We start from the raw sequence: 19,420 nt of genomic DNA, 5'->3' as shown, positions 1-19,420 counted from the left end.
GAGACATACCCCAAGAGACTTGCAGCTGTAATTGCTGCAAAAGGTTGCTCTACAAAGTATTGACTTTGGGAGGGTGAATAGTTATGCACGCTCAAGTTTTCTTTTTTTTTGTCTGTCTTACTTCTTGTTTGTTTCACAATAACACATATTTTGCATCTTCAAAGTGGTAGGCATGTTTGTAAATCAAATGATACAAACCCCCCAAAAATCTATTTTATTTCCAGGTTGTAAGGCAAAGAAACTGGAAAAATGCCAAGGAGGATGAATACTTTCGCAAGCCACTGTAGATTCCTTTCCACTGAAACCCAGATGTGGGAGTTTATGCCTGCTATGTTAGGTTAGAGGAAGAGTAAATCTAGTTTTTGTCTGGATAGGCCCAAAAATGTGACATCACACCCTATGCAAATGTTGCAGTGGGTTTTGTGCTGTAAGTCTAAAGCCAGAGCTACTGTCAGACATCTGTGGAGAACTGTGTGACATCAGTCTGTAAGTCGGCCTGGACTGTCCGTGAGCGGGAGTCTCCAGGACACTGCTCCATGCCTAGTCATACAGGCTTCCTCACCAACACTCTCGGGGGACACGCGGTGGTGGGCTCTCGCGTGGAGTTGCGGGCTCTGGAGAAGCTACTCTGGTCCATGTTGGAGCGGAAAGGCAGGCAGAAATCCCTGAAGCACCTCTTGAAGTTCCCGTCCAGGAAGGCATAGAGCAGGGGGTTGAGGCTGCTGTTCATGTAGCCCAGGGCGATGCACAGGTGCCAGCTGGCGATCACATAGGGGTTCGTGCTGTTGATCTGCACCATGGTCCTGAGGATGATAAAGATGTGGATGGGCGTCCAGCAAATTATGAAGACCGCCACCACCACCAGGACCATGTGGGTAATGCGCCGCATATTCCGATCTTTCTCCTTGGATCCGGAGAGCAGCCGGACATTCTTCAGGCGGAGAATCATCAGGCCGTAGCAGATGGTGATGACCAGGACTGGCACCACGAAGGCAAATACGAACACGCAGATCTTAGTCACCATGTCCCAGTACCAGTCTGGCTGAGGGAACTGCAGCATGCACCCTGTATTGCCTGAGTGATAAACAATCAAATGGTTAGCATATGGATATGTGGATGTTGGTGTCTGCAGCACATACGGTACAGCTCATATGGACTGCTCACCTTTGTCTGTCACCTTGGTAACCGCCATGACCATGATGGGCACTCCGATGGCAGAGGAGAGAATCCAGATGCACACGTTGATCATCTTGGCCTTGGCGGACGTTCTAAAGTCCAGGGCTCTGACCGGGTGGCACACAGCGATGTAGCGGTCCACGCTCATCATGGTCAGGGTGAAGATACTGGTGAACATGTTGTAGTAGTCAACGGCGAGGATCACTTTACACAGGAACTCGCCGAAGGGCCAGGTGTTCATCAGGTACTTGGCACTCTGGAAGGGCAGAGTGCTGGTTGCCAAAGCATCGGCCAGGGCCAAGTTGAAGATGTAGATGTTAGTGGCTGTCTTCATTTTGGTGTATCTGGACAGAGAGAGGGCAATGCTGTTTATTAGCTTGTCAAATACTACAGATCTCAGAAGGCAAGGTATCTGTATTGCACTGAGGAGTAATTCAAATCAAACTTTATTTGTCACATGCGCCGAATACAACAAGTGTAGATTTTACAGTGAAATGCTTAATTACAAGCCCTTAACCAACAGTGCAGTTCAAGAAGAGTTAAGAAAATATTTACCAAGTAGACTAAAATAAAAAGTAACACAATAAGAATAAGAATAACTAGGCTATATACAGGGGGCACCAGTACCAAGTCAGTGTGCGAGGGTACAGGTTAGTTGAGGTAATTTGTACATGTAGGTGGGGGTGAAGTGACAATGCATTGATAATAAACAGCGAGTAGCAGCAGTGTACAAAAAGGAGGGGGGGCTCAATGTAAATTGTCCGGTGGCAATTTTATTAATTGTTCAGCAGTCTTGTGGATTGGGGGTAGAAGCTGTTGAGGAGCCTTTTGGTCCTAGCCTTTTGGTACGTTCCGGTACTGCTTGCTGTGCGGTAGAGAAAATAACTTGGGTGACTGGAGTCTGACAATTTTATGGGCTTTCCTCTGACACCTCCTATTATATAGGTCCTGGATGGCAGAAAGCTTGGCCCCAGTGATGAACTGGGCCGTTCACACTACCCTCTGTAGCGCCTTATGGTCAGATGTTGAGCAGCTTCCATACCAGCTGGTGATGCAACCTGTCAGGATGCTCTCGATGGTGCAGCTGTATAACCTTTTGAGGAACTGGGGACCCATTTCTCCCTCAGTCTCCTGAAGGAGAAAAGGTTTTGTCATGCCCTCTTCACGACTGTCTTGGTATGTTTGGACCATGATAGTTCGTTGGTGATGTGGACACCAAGGAACTTGAAACTCAACCTGCTCTGCTACAGCCCCGTCGATGTTAATGGGGGTGTGTTTGGCCTGGCTTTTCCTGTAGTCCATGATCAGATCCTTTGTCTTGCTCACATCGAGGGAGAGGTTGTTGTCCTGGCACCACACTGCCAGTTCTCTGACCTCCTCTCTATAGGCCGTCTCATCGTTGTCGGTGATCAGGCCTACCACTATTGTGTCGTCAGCAAACTTAATGATGGTGTTGGAGTCGTGTTTGGCCATGCAGTCGTACACACCCCTGAGGGGCACCAGTGTTAAGGATCAGTGTGGCAGACGTGTTGTTGCCTACTCTTACCACCTGGGGGCGGCCCATCAGGAAGTCCAGGATCCAGTTGTAGAGGGAGGTGTTAAGTCTCAGAGTCCTTAGCTTAGTGATGAGCTTTGTGGGCACTATGGTGTTGAACGCTGAGCTGTAGTCAATGAACAGCAGTCTCACATAGGTGTTCCTTTTGTCTAGGTGAGAAAGGGCAGTGTGGAGTGTGATTGAGATTGCATCATCTGTGGATCTGTTGGGGCGGTATGCAAATTAGAGTGGGTCTAGGGTGTCTGGGAGGATGCTGTTGATCTGAGCCATGACCAGCCTTTCAAAGCACTTCATGGCTACAGACGTGAGTGCTATGGGTCAGTTGAGTACATGTCCTTTAATCTGTCTGTCCCAGCGGCTTTGTGAATGTTGACCTGTTTAAAGGCTGATTTGTAATTCATATATACAGAATAAAAAACAGTACATCCTGCCAGCACGCCCACAAGCGTGCTGAATGACGCGTGGAAGAGAGCGAGGGACGAGATGGGAGTAACAATCCAGGCTATTTGCTCAGAGACCGGTGTAATAATGTAATGAATCAAGCAGGGAGCAGGTTTGAAACCCTCAACATTCTAGCCCGAAGTCCAGCACGCTATCGACTATGCCCAAATGTATCAATTGGGGTTGGGCCGATTGTGGCTAAAAACACTTTATTAATTGGAATCTTTAACATATAAAAAAGTATTAAAAAGTATTATTATTCGTTTTTCACAAGTGTAGCAGGATGGGCTATTAGCTGAACAATAGACTATTCAACCTTTACTAAAGAATTGTCTAATAGCCGAGCTAGGTGTGAACCCCTCCCCAACTTGCAACAAATCATTTCTATCTATCTTTCCACGTATCTACCTACACACGTATCTACCTACACACGGTTAATGTTCAGATTTTTTTTTGTATATATATATATATATATATATATATATACTGCTCAAAAAAATAAAGGGAACACTAAAATAACACATCCTAGATCTGAATGAATGAAACATTCTTATTAAATACTTTTTTCTTTACATAGTTGAATGTGCTGACTACAAAATCACACAAAAATTATCAATGGAAATCAAATTTATCAACCCATGGAGGTCTGGATTTGGAGTCACACTCAAAATTAAAGTGGAAAACCACACTACAGGCTGATCCAACTTTGATGTAATTTCCTTAAAACAAGTCAAAATGAGGCTCAGTAGTGTGTGTGGCCTCCACGTGCCTGTATGACCTCCCTACAACGCCTGGGCATGCTCCTGATGAGGTGGCGGATGGTCTCCTGAGGGATCTCCTCCCAGACCTGGACTAAAGCATCCGCCAACTCCTGGACAGTCTGTGGTGCAACGTGGCGTTGGTGGATGGAGCGAGACATGATGTCCCAGATGTGCTCAATTGGATTCAGGTCTGGGGAACGGGCGGGCCAGTCCATGGCATCAATGCCTTCCTCTTGCAGGAACTGCTAACACACTCCAGCCACATGAGGTCTAGCATTGTCTTGCATTAGAAAGAACCCAGGGCCAACCGCACCAGCATATGGTCTCACAAGGGGTCTGAGGATCTCATCTCGGTACCTAATGGCAGTCAGGCTACCTCTGGCGAGCACATGGAGGGCTGTGCGCCCCCCCCAAAGAAATGCCACCCCACACCATGACTGACCCACCGCCAAACTGGTCATGCTGGAGGATGTTGCAGGCAGCAGAAAGTTCTCCACGGCGTCTCCAGACTCTGTCACGTCTGTCACATGTGCGTGTGAACCTGCTTTCATCTGTGAAGAGCACAGGGCGCCAGTGGCGAATTTGCCAATCTTGGTGTTCTCTGGCAAATGCCAAACGTCCTGCACGGTGTTGGGCTGTAAGCACAACCCCCACCTGTGGACGTCGGGCCCTCATACCACCCTCATGGAGTCTGTTTCTGACCGTTTGAGCAGACACATGCACATTTGTGGCCTGCTGGAGGTCATTTTGCAGGGCTCTGGCAGTGCTCCTCCTAATCCTCCTTGCACAAAGGCGGAGGTAGCGGTCCTGCTGCTGGGTTGTTGCCCTCCTACGGCCTCCTCCACGTCTCCTGATGTACTGGCCTGTCTCCTGGTAGCGCCTCCATGCTCTGGACACTACGCTGACAGACACAGCAAACCTTCTTGCCACAGCTCGCATTGATGTGCCATCCTGGATGAGCTGCACTACCTGAGCCACTTGTGTGGGTTGTAGACTCCGTCTCATGCTACCACTAGAGTGAAAGCACCGCCGGCATTCAAAAGTGACCAAAACATCAGCCAGGAAGCATAGGAACTGAGAAGTGGTCTGTGGTCACCACCTGCAGAACCACTCCTTTATTGGGGGTGTCTTGCTAATTGCCTATAATTTCCACCTTTTGTCTATTCCATTTGCACAACAGCATGTGAGAATTATTGTCAATCAGTGTTGCTTCCAAAGTGGACAGTTTGATTTCACAGAAGTGTGATTGACTTGGAGTTACATTGTGTTGTTTAAGTGTTCCCTTTATTTTTTTGAGCAGTGTATATATATGTATGTCAAGGCTCCCGAGTGGTGCAGCGGTGTACAGTCCCTGGTTCGAATTCAGGCTGTATCACATCCGACCGTGATTGGGAGTGGCATAGGGCAGCACACAATTGGCCCAGCGTCATCCGGGTTTGGCCGGGGTAGGCCTTCATTATAAATAAGAATTTGTTCTTACCTGACTTGCCTTGTTAAATAAAGGTTCAATTTTTTTTTAACTGGCGGCAACCGCAGCGCAATCAATAGGAGGTGAACAGTGGCTGGTGCTGAAAATATAGCTAACTTGTTATGCAAGTGTTGCACACCAACAGATGGAGAAAACCTGCACCAGTCGAGCAATTCATATCAACAATAATCTTCATTTTAATTTGACTTTACAAACAACAAGAGGGCTTAATTGGAGTCTATTTCTTCGGAGCTTAGATCTATATAAAATAACCTAACTGGCTGAGGTAGGCTATGAGGCTTAACAGCCTAATAGAAGTAGGATTTTTTTTATTAGGCCTACTTACAATTGCAACTGGTCAACAATGTAGCATCCTACATAAAACAATAATTTAAAGAAAAAAAGTCTGCACCTTCGAACTAAAACAATGTAACTAATAATTAAAAGCGCACATTTGTAAATCCCAAACTCTAAAAGTAATTGGAGAGGTAGATACCAATTATGTGTGACATTGTGGTTACAATAAAGAATGTAGCCCATCATGCAAATGTTTCCTATTAGCAGGACAATAGACTTTTTATAGCCCGGCTACTGTTGTGAAAATCCCTCAACTTGCAATGTATTCGATGCTTAAGTACTCTAAACTGTTACATTTCTAACTCAAAACAGCATTTCTTCATCAACATCTTTATGCTTTCGTTAATCTTCTAACTTTTTTTTCTGTAGCAATTTTGAGCAAATTGCTCAAGGGCCACGGTTGATTCATCTGTGAAGATGATGTTATTGAATGTCTCGCCAGCTTTGATCCATGCCTGGGCCTGCAGGATGCAAAGTTCTTTGTTTGTAAGACTAATCATTGGAATCATTGACTCACTCACGAGTTGAAAAGGGCGAGGAACGAGATGGAGTCACAGTCCATGCCAGGCACACCTGTGAGCTCTGGAACTCCATCTCTGACAGGCAGAGTCAACATACGTGGCAGGTTCACCCTGACATTTCCATTCCTCTTCTGACAACAGAACTTGACCAACTGCTCACCAGGCACAGCAAGGACTGCCCGGACCTTTATGCTGTTCTGCTATTCCAAGGATGTGTAACCGAAAGGATACCACAAAGTTGGCACAGAATACATAGCTTTTCCGCTGCGGACGTCTATTTCAGCAAGTTTTGCGCTGCTCTAAGACAAGCATGGAGAAATGAAAATGTTCAAATGTTCCATGATATTCTTAAGATATGTGTTGACTGAATATAAGCAAGTGATGTCTGCTAAATAATCTCTTAGGTTTCTCCTGAAATAAATTATTCTAAATAACAAACTGGCTTTATTTACAAATTAGTGAGAATGTCTCACCCCATGTTCAAGAATGGCCTTTTTCTCGCTCACTCTAGGTTAAATGAAAACGAAATCTCCAAAATATCATTACTTTTTAAACAATGCGATTATTATTATTAATTAATTTAGAATTATATAAAAGCTCCTTAGAATCTGTGAGAATATCTGAGAATCTCTAACGGAAAATGCCCCTTAGATATTAATTTAGTCCTCCAATCCTCTAAATGTAATTATTTGCGGAGAGTCACGTCCTTGAAACAAATATTTGTTAGAAGAATATAAAGAATATTATTGAAGTTAGAAGCAAAAGCCTACATCTATTTTAGCACCATTTTGCGCTGCTCTGAGACAAGCATGGGTACTCTGAGACAAGCCTACTCCTTCCTCCCCGTATGGGAATTTGAACTCCGGTCTCTCGTCCGCACGACACAGGGATTCTTTAGCTAAATAGCCCAGTACTGTACTGCCGACTACCACGTTGTACAGCGCCATATTGTCCGTTCCAGCAAGTACTAGTCAAAAGTTTGGACACACCTACTCATTTCAGGATTTCATTCCAGGATTTATTCTACATTGTAGAATAATAGTGAAGACATCACAACTATGAAATAACACATATGGAATCAGTTAAGAACAAATTCTTATTTACAAGGACAGCCTACTCCTTCCTCCCCAACGGGGTTTTGCTCCACATTCTGTAGTACAGACATGGTATGCTCTCCCTTATGTAAGGATTTGGGGACTTTCCTATGTTTACTACAGTATGTATTGTAGACTGCACAGTAGCCTAATAAACAAATAAACACATTTTGTTAATAAAATAATGATTAAAAAAATACTCTTTCAAAATGCAGATGTTGATTTAGTTATGGATCCATAATGAATTACTATGGGAATAAATATCACTGATTTACAGAAATATTGGAACAAAGTTGTTAAGGCAAACAATTTAGAATCCTCCAATCCTGTAGCCTACTCCCATGTTGTACAGTTCCATATTTTCCATTCCATCCTAACGGAAACCCTGAGAGTTTAATTTTTAATTTTTCTCTGAATAGAAACACCATAATATTAATCAAATTAATTAAGCCAAATTTCTTAAAATCAATCCCAAATATTAATGTTATTACAAAAAAGGTTTTAAATTCTCAGGTAATGCCCATACGGAATACTATCAAATGCTTCTCAAAGATGCCGTCTGGTGGTCAAACTAGCAATAACTTGCAGTAAAAAAATAAAAATAAAAAAAAGACAATTAAATGATGTGCCACAGAATGCTGCGGCAGCACGCAAGGTGTGCTGCAGTATGACACAACTTTTAAAGGAGGAACCACTGTACGTACAGTCACTGTGGGGACGACGTCGTCGATGCACTTATTGATGAAGCCGATGACTGAGGTGGTGTACTCCTCAATGCCATTGGATGAGTCCCGGAACACATTCCAGTCTGTGCTAGAAAAACAGTCTTGTAGTGTAGCATCTGCGTCATCTTACCACTTCCGTATTGAGCGAGTCACTGGTACTTCCTGCTTTAGTTCTTGCTTGTAAGCAGGAATCAGGAGGATAGAATTATGGTCATATTTTACAAATGGAGAGCGGGGGAGAGCTTTGTATGCATCTCTGTGTGTGAAGTAAAGGTCGTTTAGGATTTTTTTCTCTGGTTGCAAGTGACATGCTGGCAAAATTAGGTAAAACTGATTTAAGTTTGCCTGCATTAAAGTCCCTGGCCGCTAGAAGCGCCGCTTCTGGGTGAGTATTTTCTTCTGTGCTTATGGCCTTATAGAGTTGGTTGAGAGCGGTCTTAGTGCCAGCTTCGCTCTGTGGTGGTAAATAGACTGCTACAAATAATATAGATGAGAACTTTCTTGGTAGATAGTGTGGTCTACAGCTTATCATAAGGTACTCTACCTCAGGTAAGCAATACCTCGAGACTTCTTTAATATTAGACATTGAGCACCAGCTGTTATTGTAAAATAGACAAATATCGTCTTACCAGAGGTAGCGTCTCTCTATATTGTCCGTATTGTCGTTCAGCCACATCTTGGTGAAACATAAGATGTAACAGTTTTTAATGTCCCGTTGGTAGGATAATCTTAATCATAGATCATCAATTTTATTTTCCAATGATTGCACGTTGGCAAGAAGAACAGATGGCAGTGGGAGTTTACTCGCTTGCCTACGGATTCTCAGAAGGCTGCTTGATCTGCAGCACCTTTTCCTGTGCCTTTTCTTCATGCAAAAGGCGGGGATCTGGGCCTGTTCCCGTGAAAGCAGGATATGCTTCTCGTCGGACTCGTTAAAGGAAAACGTTTCTTCCAGTCCGCGGTGAGTAATTGCTGTTCTGATGTCCAGAAGTTATTTTCAATCATAAGAGGCGGTAGCAGCAACATTATGTACACAGTATGTTAACAAATAAGTTACACAAAACAAATAAATAAGTTACACAAAACACAAAAAACGAACAAAATAGCACAATTGATCCAGATATTGGATAATAGAGCACTCTTGTATCGTTGTGAGTTCAAAGAACAATAAAAACTGCCGTACGGGCTGTACTTGTAAATGTCATTGTATCTGGTCAAACACAATTTTTTCCAAAAGTTTACTAAGGGTTGGTAAAAGGCTGATTGGTTGGCTATTTGAGCCAGGAAAGGGGGCTTTACTATTCTTACGTAGCGGAATTACTTTTGCTTCCCTCCAGGCCTGAGGGCACACACTTTCTAGTAGGCTTAAATTGAAGATATGGCAAATAGGAGTGGCAATATTGTCCTCTATTATCCTCAGTAATTTTCCATCCAAGTTGTCAGATCCCGGTGGCTTGTCATTGTTGTTGACAACAATCATTTTTCTACCTTCACCACACGCACTTTACGGAATTCAAAATTACAATGCTTGTCTTTCATAATTTGGTCAGATATACTTGGATGTGTAGTGTCAGCATTTGCTGCTGGCATGTCATGCCTAAGTTTGCTAATCTTGCAAATTAAAAAAATCATTAAAGTAGTTGGCAATATCAGTGGCTTTTGTGATGAATGAGCCATCTGATTCAATGAATGATGGAGTGAACCTTTTTCCCCAAAATGTCATTGAAGGTGCTCCAAAGCTTTTTACTATCATGCTTTATGTCATTTATCTTTGTTTCATGGTGTAGTTTCTTCTTCTTTTTATTCAGTTTAGTCACATGATTTCTCAATTTGCAGTACGTTTGCCAATCAGTTGTGCAGCCAGACTTATTTGCCATTCCTTTTGCATCATCCCTCTCAACCACACCATTTTTAAAATCCTCATCAATCCATAACAGTTTTACAGTCATTTTCTTAAATGGGTGCATGCTTATTAGTAACTGGGATAAGACATTTCATAAATGTGTCAAGTGCCACTTCTGTTTGGTCCTCATTACACACCATGGACCAATAAATATGCTTTACATCAACAACTTTTAGGGGTCTCGAGTGACGCAGCGGTCTAAGGCACTGCATCTCAGTGCAAGAGGCGTCACTGCAGTCCCTGGTTCGAATTCAGGCTGCGTCACATCCAGCAGTGATTGGGCGGCGCATAATTGGCCCAGCGTTGTCTGGGTTTGGCAGGAGTAGGCCATCATTGTAAATAAGAATTTATTCTTAACTGACTTGTCTAGTTAAATAAAGGTTGAATATAGATTTTTTAAAATTATACACTATATTAGACCCAACCTTTGGAACTTTGGTTTTCCTAGATATGGCTACTATATTGTGATCACTACATCCAATGGACCTGGATACTGCTTTCAAACAAATTTCTGCAGCATTAGTAAAGATGTGATCAATACATGTTGATGATTTCATTCCTGTGCTATTTTTAACTACCCTGGTAGGTTGACTGATAACCTGAACCAGATTGCAGGCACTACTTACAGTTTGCAGCTTTTTCTTGAGTGGCCGTTTGATGAAAGTCAGTCAATATTTAAATCACCAAGAAAGTATATCTCTCTGTTGATATTGTAAGGACCGACGCTGGAGATGAGAAGCAGGTCCGGGGAGTTTAAAATTGAATGGGGAACATACAGGTAACAGGACAGGAACAGCGTCAGTACACGGGTATACAAAGACATACGAACATTAATACAGAAACAGGAAACAGAGCAGGGAACCACAGAGACATAGCGAAGGTAATGACAGAGATGATTGAGTCCAGATGAGTCCAATAATCGCTGATGCGCGTGGCGGGGGGTGGCTGGTGTGCGTAATGATGGTGGCAGGAGTGCGCAATGCTTGGGAGCCTGGCGCTCGAGGGGAGCGGGAGCAGGCGTGACAGATATTACATACATTATCAAGCATTTCACACATGCTATCCAGATACTGACTGTTAACACTTGGTGATCTATAGCAGCTTCCCACCAGAATGTGCTTTAGGTGAGGCAGATGAACCTGTAGCCATATTACTTCAACAGTATTTAACATGAGATCCCCTCTAATCTTTACAGGAATGTGGTTCTGAATATAAACAGCAATTTGTATTTTCTGTAAATGTTATAACCTTGTATTGCTACCACTTTATCAAAGCTATTGTCGAAGTGAGTTTCAGAGATAGTCAGAATATGAATGTCATCTGTTACTAGCAAGTTATTAATTTCATGAACCTTGTTTCTTAAGCTACATATGTTAGCGTGGGCTATTTGAGCACTTTTCTGGGATGCTACCTTGTTTTCATTGCTTTACAGGGAAGCTTAGCAGAAGTAGTTATTCTCATGTTATTTATGTTCATGGATGGTGAGGTGCACACAGTGGACTTCCTACTAGGGCACACTGACTCAGTGCTAATAGCATAAATCTGGTTCATATGCACATGATTGCTGCATACAATAGCTGTAGGATCAGCAAAGGCATTCAGGGCAGTTAGAGGGACATAAATTAGGTTACTTTGATTGTGTCTACCAATGCCCCTGGTATAATGTACATTTGCTAAAGCATTATGATGACTCAGCGACACAGGTATGGATCCATGGTATGGATTAACTGAGCTGGGCTTGGGTCATTGATAAGTAATTGTCTCAACACAGGCTTATAATGATGTGAAAGGACCCAGGAACCCAAATGATATGGGTGGATCCCATCCTCCTTGTAAAACGTGTTTTGTTTCCAAAAGGTATCGAAATTGTCAACAAAAGTTACACCCATTGATGAGCTGCAATAATCACATAGCCAGTTGTGAAGAGAAAGAATCCTGCTAAACCCTTCAATGCCACAATTCAGAGGGCACAGGGCCAGATGTGATGGATCTTTTATTAGTGTCTAGCAGAAAGTCAATCAGCTCTTTGAAATCCAAATTCAACTGTTCAGAGCTGCCTTTCATAATGTCATTAGAACCCACATGGACTACGATAGAATCGATGTCCATGTCCTGGCGTAGTACATTCAGGAGCAGCTTAGTAATGTAATGTAATTTACTCCAGCTCCGGGATAGGACATTGTTTTTGCAACAGGAACAGTCACATTTCTCACGGCTGGTGAGAAGGACAAGGATATCCTCCCACTCTCACATTTCAAGCAATTCGTTAGGTTAGATTAGCTCTTTCACGCACACTTTAACCTGTCAGCTAAGCAAGATTCTGAGACAAAAAATAGCAGTCCTAGCTGTTAAAATCTAAACGCTTCGCAGAATCCATGCAAAAACAAGTTTGGTATTTATGTTTAACAAAGATTGGTTATGTAACTTCTGCTTCCAACTCACACTCTCAAACACGTAGATCCCCTGAACGCAGCTCACATTCCAGCCCACTTTCCAGCTCACACTCTAAAACACATAGATCCCCTGAACGCAGCTCACTCTCCAGATCCCAATCACCTGAATTCTGATCACCTGTTCACACACCTGTATGTCATTATCACACACTGTTTAGTTCAGTTCTTTGCACCCCATCATTGTGAGGTATTGTTTGTTTTGTGACAAACTACTATTCGGAGTGCTGGGTTCCTCCCTGTTAGTTCATCCTCCCGTGTATGATAGTTTTTGCCTGCCTCACTAACGACGCCTTTTGCCTATTCCCTGCCTGTACTTTAGCCTATCGGATTTCCTGTTATCAACCTATTGCCTGATCTCCCGGACAACGGTACTAGCCTTTTCCCTGCCTGTACTGTTGCCTTTTTGGACCCCCTGTGTATGACCTTCTGCCTGCCCCTGGACCCAGCTACCTCCTGTTGTCCTTGACAATAAACACCTGCTGCGCCCTGCGCTTGAAACCAGCTCTCTATCTCCCATCGTGTTCATTACAGAATACCTCACCCAAAAACGACAGATGGATTCAGCGGCGCTGCAGCTATGTCCAGCCCGACAGGAGGAACGAATCGATGAACTCTGCAACCTCCTTCGCCAGTCCATTCCTGCCTCATCAATATCAGGTGCCACAGCCTCCTCTCGTTCATCTCCCCCCATATCCATGCCTAATAAATACGACGGCTCCCCAGGGAAATGTCAAGGATTTCTCATACAATGTAACCTGTACATCCACCATCACCCTGCTAACTCCACCTCTGACAAAGACAGGGTGGACTTCGTCATCTCCCTACTCACACGCAAAGCTCTGGATTGGGTTGCAGCCCTGTGGGCCGCTCAAAGTTCTGATCTGTCCTCTGAATCACGTTTCCACGCCCTCTTGGTGTTCGACCATTCAGTTTCAGGTCGTCACATCGGGGACCTGTTATGTGAGCTGCGACAGGGCCGTCGATCCATCACTGAGTATGCCCTTGAGTTCTGCACCATGGCTGCCAGCAGTGGATGGAGTGAACCAGCTCTCCTTACAGTCTACCGGAGAGGTCTTAATCGGGAGTTACAGACCGAACTGGCCTGCAGAGGTGATTTAACGGACCTAAACCAATACATCCGGATGTCCAAATCCATTGGCAACCTACTGGTGGATAGCAGACCTATACAGTCACCCATGGCCTGCGAGTCTTCCACTCCCTTCTGTCGTCCACCACGGTCTAATAGCCCCAAACCCATGCAAGACATTGGAGGTTATGTGCCTCTATTGTGGAGAGAGTAACCACCTACTCAATAGCTGTCCGGTTCGCCTCCCACGAAGGGGTGACCACAACCCCTCCACTTCCGCACAGGTAAGCACCTCTACGTTTTTGAATATTACCAAAAGGCAGTTTGGTATCCCTGCTCTTATTTCTGCTAATGGGGTCACTCAGTTTGTGGAGGGACTAGTGGACTTGGGGGGGCTGCAGGTAATTTTATTGACAAACAATTGGCACAACAGTTAAGAGTAAGAGTCAAACTAATCCCTGTTAATCCTCCCTTTAGGATTAATGCGCTGGACGGACAACCTCTCAGAACTGGTCTTGTGACTCGCATGACCGACACTTTCACCCTTCAGATTGGCTTCCTTCACTCTGAGGTTATTCAGTTAGTGGTTTTTTCTTCGCCTAAAGAACCCCCCCATCCTCAGTCCTTCACAACCCTGCCATTGCCTGGCGGCAAGGGGAACTTCTGTCATGATCTCCCACCTGTTTAAGAACTGCTTCAATCTACCCTGTCGAGCCACCTCTATAGAAGGATTGGAGTCTGCCATTCCAACCCACATCCCACCTGTATATGCCCAGTTCCTGAGTGTCTTCAGCAAGAAAGGCGTCCATTCTGCCCCCTCATCGCCCGGAGGACTGCGCAATCGACCTCCTTCCTGAGGCATCGCCCCCTAAGGGTCAGATCAACCCCTTGTCAATCCCAGAGAATGAGGCTATGGACACCTATATAGAAGAGGCCCTCGACATGGGATTCATCCGTCCATTCACGTCTCGGCTGCTTCCAGTATCTTTTTTGTGAAAAAAAGGATGGTAGTCTCTGTCCCTGCACAGATGACCAACCCCTCAATGACCTTACCATCAAGAATAGCTTCCCTCTGATTTCAGCCGCACTAGAACAAGTTGGACAGGCTACCATCTACTCCAAACTGGACCTACGTAGTGCTTACAACCTGGTCTGTATCCGAAGTGGGAATGAGTGGAAGACGGCATTCATCACCGCTAGGGGTCACTACGAATACCTGGTTATGGCCTACGGTCTCACCAATGATCCTGCAATCTTAAGTTTTCCAAGACTTGATCAACCAGTTCCTCATCGTGTACATTGACGACATCTTGATCTACTCTCACTCGATTGCAGAACACGTACAGCATGTGCAACAAGTCATCCAACGGCTACAGGACCACCATCTTTATGTCAAGGCTGAGAAGAGCGCATTTCACATTACCACGGTAACCTTCCTAGGTTTCGTGTTGACATCAGGAGGGGTCAACATGGAAGAAGGCAAAGTCACGGCCGTGCTTAACTGGCCCAAACCTACCACCGTAAAGGAACTACAACGTTTCCTAGGATTTTCCAACTACTACCGCCGGTTCATCCAAAACTGCAGCAGCACAACCGCTCCTCTCTCAGCTCTCACCAGTCAAAAAACCCGTGCCCTCCAATGGACTGACACCGCCCTTACGGCATTTGAGACCTTGAAACGCCTTTTCACCTCTGCACCCATCCTTAGGCAGCCAGATCCTACCCTTAATTTTGTTCTGGAGGTTGATGCATCCAAGGTTGGCCTCGGAGCGCTTCTCTCTCAGCGGGTATGGACACCTCCCAAATTACACCGATGTGGTGCTTTTCCAAGAAACTGTCACCCACTGAGAGGAACTATGATGTCGGGAACCGAGAGTTCCTCGCCATTAAGCTGGCTATTGAAGAGTGGCACCACTGGTTAGAGGGAGCTCATCACCCATTCCTTGTCCTTACCGACCACTGCAATTTGGAGTGCTTAAGAAGTGCTAAGATGCTCAACCCCAGACACGCTCGCTGGGCACTCTTCTTCACCCGATTCAACTTCACCAATCTGCCTGGCAAGAAACAATGTGAAGGCTGATTCCTTATCCCATCTATTTGACTCCGCTTCCTCTAACCCAGGAATGACCTTCTGCCTGCCCCTGGACCCAGCAACCTGCCTCCTCCTGTGGTCCTTGACAAATAAACACCTGCTGCGACCTGCGCTTGAAACCAGCTCTCTGTCTCCCATCGTGTTCATTACAGGTTATGTTTTAGTTAAAATAACAAACTGAGTGTTTCCAGCATACAGTGTTCAGCTACGTACTCTGATGTTTGGTCTGAAGCCAAATCCAAACTGGCTTCCCTTGACACTTTTATTTGGTGCGCCGTGACAATTCACAACTGAGGTTACTCTGTTTAGCTCAATGCTGAATTGTTATTATTATTCAATGTTACGGGCAGCAACAATGTCAGACGCTTTCTGACCAGACAACATCTGATAGATAAGCTACACATACTGAGACAGAGGGGCGCTGTTTCGTTCGCTCAAATGCTTTCTCCGGTGAGATGCATTTATGAAACACAGAGAGATGAATGATCAATAATTTAGTATGTTTAAAAAAAAAATTATTGGTAAATATTTTTTGGGGAAGGCTGGCTTCCCTTGGCATCCATGAATACACACTACTGGTGGGAGGGGGATCGAGACATGGGCTGTGTCTGAAAACGTTACTAGCCGTCAAATCCTTGCTTCCTCGTTCCTCCATCCTTGTTTCCTCGATTCCTCTTAACATGCATTGGAGGACCTTCTCCTCCAGTGAGCTTTGAGAGGGGTGGAGGAAGCAAGGATTAAACAGTTCGTAATTATAGTTTTTTTCTGACTCAGCCCATGTCATCACACTGATACACTGATTAATTGCCTCCTCTGACCTAACCAGAAAACTCCATCTTATCTCAGCCAAGTTATCTTATCTCAACAGTCTTGAATTTGGTGATTAGATCTTGGGTACCGTTTATTCGTTGATCTAAGGCCCTAGTGCAGCCAGAAGAGAAGTCAATACCTCAAATCAGAGCTGAGGTCTATAGAGAGTACAGTTCCAGCTTCATAGGCTAATGTATCATAGCTGCCGTGAAAATCACAGTTCACATTTTGCAATTTGACATAATATTCTGCAACAATTCACAATATCTTCACAATATAATAAGACAGCCAAGCATGTAATAAGCATCACATAAAAGCAACATGAGTTTAGTTTGCTACATTATGTTTTAAACATTTATGATGAGATTGACAAGACTTAGACTGTTTTTGCTTGTGAATTTCTTATAAATGTTTATGTGAATGTAATTAATTTAAATCGTTCCTACATGTCTTTGTCACTTATAGCCAGGAAGCGCTTTACAATTTTGCAGTGGTGTAAAGTAACAAAGTAAAAACTAATTTAAAGTACTAGTTATTTGGGGTATTTATTCCTATAAAACTTTTTTTTTTACTCCCATAGAATTTCCCTGGCAGCCAAAAGTACTTGTTGTATTTCGAATGCTCAGGTAGGACAGCAATATGGTCCAATTCACACAACTATTAATAGAATGCATTGTCATCCCAACTGCCTCTGATCTGGTGGACTCACTAAACTCAATCACTGTGCTTGTAAATTATGTCTGAGTGTGCTGAGTGGGCTGTCCATAAATTTAAATAAGTGAATTGTTGCATCTGGTTTGCTTAATATAAGGAATTTGATGTACCACATTTATTTTTACTTGCTACTTCTAAACCAGTATGACAGTTGAGTACTTTTTCCACCACTGTACTTTAAGTAAATTAAAAAAATGATACTTTTAGACTTTTACTCAAGTAGTATTTTACTGGGTGACTCACTTTCACTTAAGTCATTTTCTATTAAGATATCTTTACTTTTATTCAAATATGACAATTGAGTACTTTTTCCACTACTGCAATTTAACTGCTTGATGCTAGAGCTTGGTGGATGGTAGGGCATGAGTGGCGTGGGTTTGTTGTCTCCTTTTCTCACTATGCACCTGCGGCACTACATAGCCTATCCGTAATAATAATGTGAGTTAGCTGGAGGATGCAAATGCCTCTGATTATATAATAAACTATATCAGTTCACTTGTGGTGATATTCAACATTAAAATTCAATCACTTTACAGTAGAAAACGGACATAAGACTGCTTGTATTCATTATTTCCATTAGGGTCACCAAAAGAGCTACAGTAGATAGGCTTTCTTACCTCACCACTCCATACATAACGAGGATGTTTCCAAGCAGTCCAACAATGCATATAACAGAGTAGAGCGCAGTTATAGATACTGCGATTATAATACTTGTGGTGTCCTTCGATGAACCCTTCTCGGTGTCATTGTCTCTTGATGGCAGCCCTGTAGAATCCTCAGGCAATGTGGCATTGAAAGTGATCACAGAATACAGGTCGGCTAAATCAGCCGCGGACAGGGTAGGAAACTCCATCATATTCAGGTGCAATATTAGCCTAGTAGATAAAACTTCGTTATAGTCAAAGTCAGTGATGTCTTTTCCTTTCCTGTAGTGCAGATGCCTGCGGACTCCCCAAATGCAGATTTTGTTGAGCGCACGAGAGCAGACGAGGAAAGATGTTCTGAAAGACAGGTATCCGATCCTATCCCTGTACGAGGTACGCGCAATGCAACGGGGTGGTGACGGCGGGGGCAAGTGCAGTCTACTTCCCTTGGCGAGAACGCACTGGTGCGAAGCAAGACATGGGTAGGTGTGCGTTGCTCTTAAATTGCTCTCTAATTTTATAATTGACATTAGCCTAATGCGCATGTAAATGGGCATCGAGACGACAGCCTGCATGATAGCCTACCCTAATAGCTAACGTCTATTAGGCTGGTTGCTAAAATTAAAATAATGCAGTAAAACATTGCCTATTCTTTTCAGGTTCACCCAGTTTTAAAAGAAATGAATGGCTTGGTTTCTACAACAATTTCTAAACAACATATTGCTTCGGGGCGCTTATGACAGCAATAACATTTAATATTGATATCTTTTTTTTAACTTATACTCCACTACATTCATAAAGGAAATATGTACTTTTTACTCCCATTGGTCATTCCAGAATTGAGGACATTTTCTGTCCCACCCATGAAATTTCAAATAATCCATGCCCAAAATACTAAAACATGCACTTGTTGTGTAAATTATACTGTGATAAAATGTAAATATAGTTGTAGAACAAAAAATGGTTCCAAAATTATTTAAAATACCAAATTGCTCTCGAGCACCCCCTAAAATGGCATTTTTCTATTGTCCCACCTTGCACATCAAATATAACAGTTCAAATAAGTTTTAAATCCACATTTTTTTGGTATGATTTTGTTGACTTATGTCTCTTTTAGTTGTTAAAACAATTTGTTTAATCATCAACATATTTGAAATTATATCAATTATGCACTGAAGTTGTGTCTCACAACATGCACACATCCCTGTTACCAAAACCTATTTAGCCTGGCAGAGGAAGAGAAAAAACAGTGAGTCACATGACACAGAGGAAATTACATCCTCAAGCCATTTGCTAACACCATGGGTAGACCAAAGGTAAGTCCTCTCTTCTATTTTTCATATTTTTCCAATATTTTCAGTCTTGATTGAGTGTGTCACTCTAACCAACACAACCCTGTTACTCATATTATCAGAATAAGACAAATTCATTTCAAAGTTTTCTGTTTTTATTTGTATAACTAACTTTGTTAGTTGACCTTGACAGTAATGCTACATTCCACAGCTAGCATCTATTCCTGAGAAAAAGCTAACATTAGCATTGATTTACAACCTTGTTACTTGAAACCCTGTTACTATAATTCAAGTAACCGTGTTGCACTACAGTAACATGGTTGTATC

General features: G+C 43.3%; 1 protein-coding gene across 1 annotated transcript; it reads right to left on the bottom strand.

Moving 5' to 3' along the window:
- Nucleotides 1–544: 544 nt before the first annotated feature.
- LOC120031567 (delta-type opioid receptor-like) lies at nucleotides 545–18,010 on the bottom strand. Its single transcript, XM_038977376.1, has 3 exons — nucleotides 17,775–18,010; nucleotides 1,165–1,520; nucleotides 545–1,074 (listed from the first exon to the last, which is right to left on the bottom strand). Exons 1-3 carry the CDS (start codon nucleotides 18,008–18,010, stop codon nucleotides 545–547), a joined length of 1,122 nt encoding a protein of 373 aa, XP_038833304.1.
- Nucleotides 18,011–19,420: the final 1,410 nt, after the last annotated feature.

The sequence above is a fragment of the Salvelinus namaycush genome, chromosome 37 (genome assembly GCF_016432855.1).
Source record: "Salvelinus namaycush isolate Seneca chromosome 37, SaNama_1.0, whole genome shotgun sequence".
Lineage (NCBI taxonomy): Eukaryota > Metazoa > Chordata > Actinopteri > Salmoniformes > Salmonidae > Salvelinus > Salvelinus namaycush.
Note: the sequence above shows the minus strand (reverse complement) of the source record. Positions and strands in the feature narration are given on the sequence as shown.

Excerpts from the sequence above, each read along its gene's own strand:
- LOC120031567 (XM_038977376.1), bottom strand. The coding sequence starts at position 18,010 with ATGGAGTTTCCTACCCTGTCCGCGGCTGATTTAGCCGACCTGTATTCT. Across the intron at positions 1,521-17,774 it reads GTTATGTATGGAGTGGTGAG|ATACACCAAAATGAAGACAG; the intron begins GTAAGAAAGCCT and ends CTCTCTGTCCAG. Across the intron at positions 1,075-1,164 it reads TACCAAGGTGACAGACAAAG|GCAATACAGGGTGCATGCTG; the intron begins GTGAGCAGTCCA and ends TTTATCACTCAG.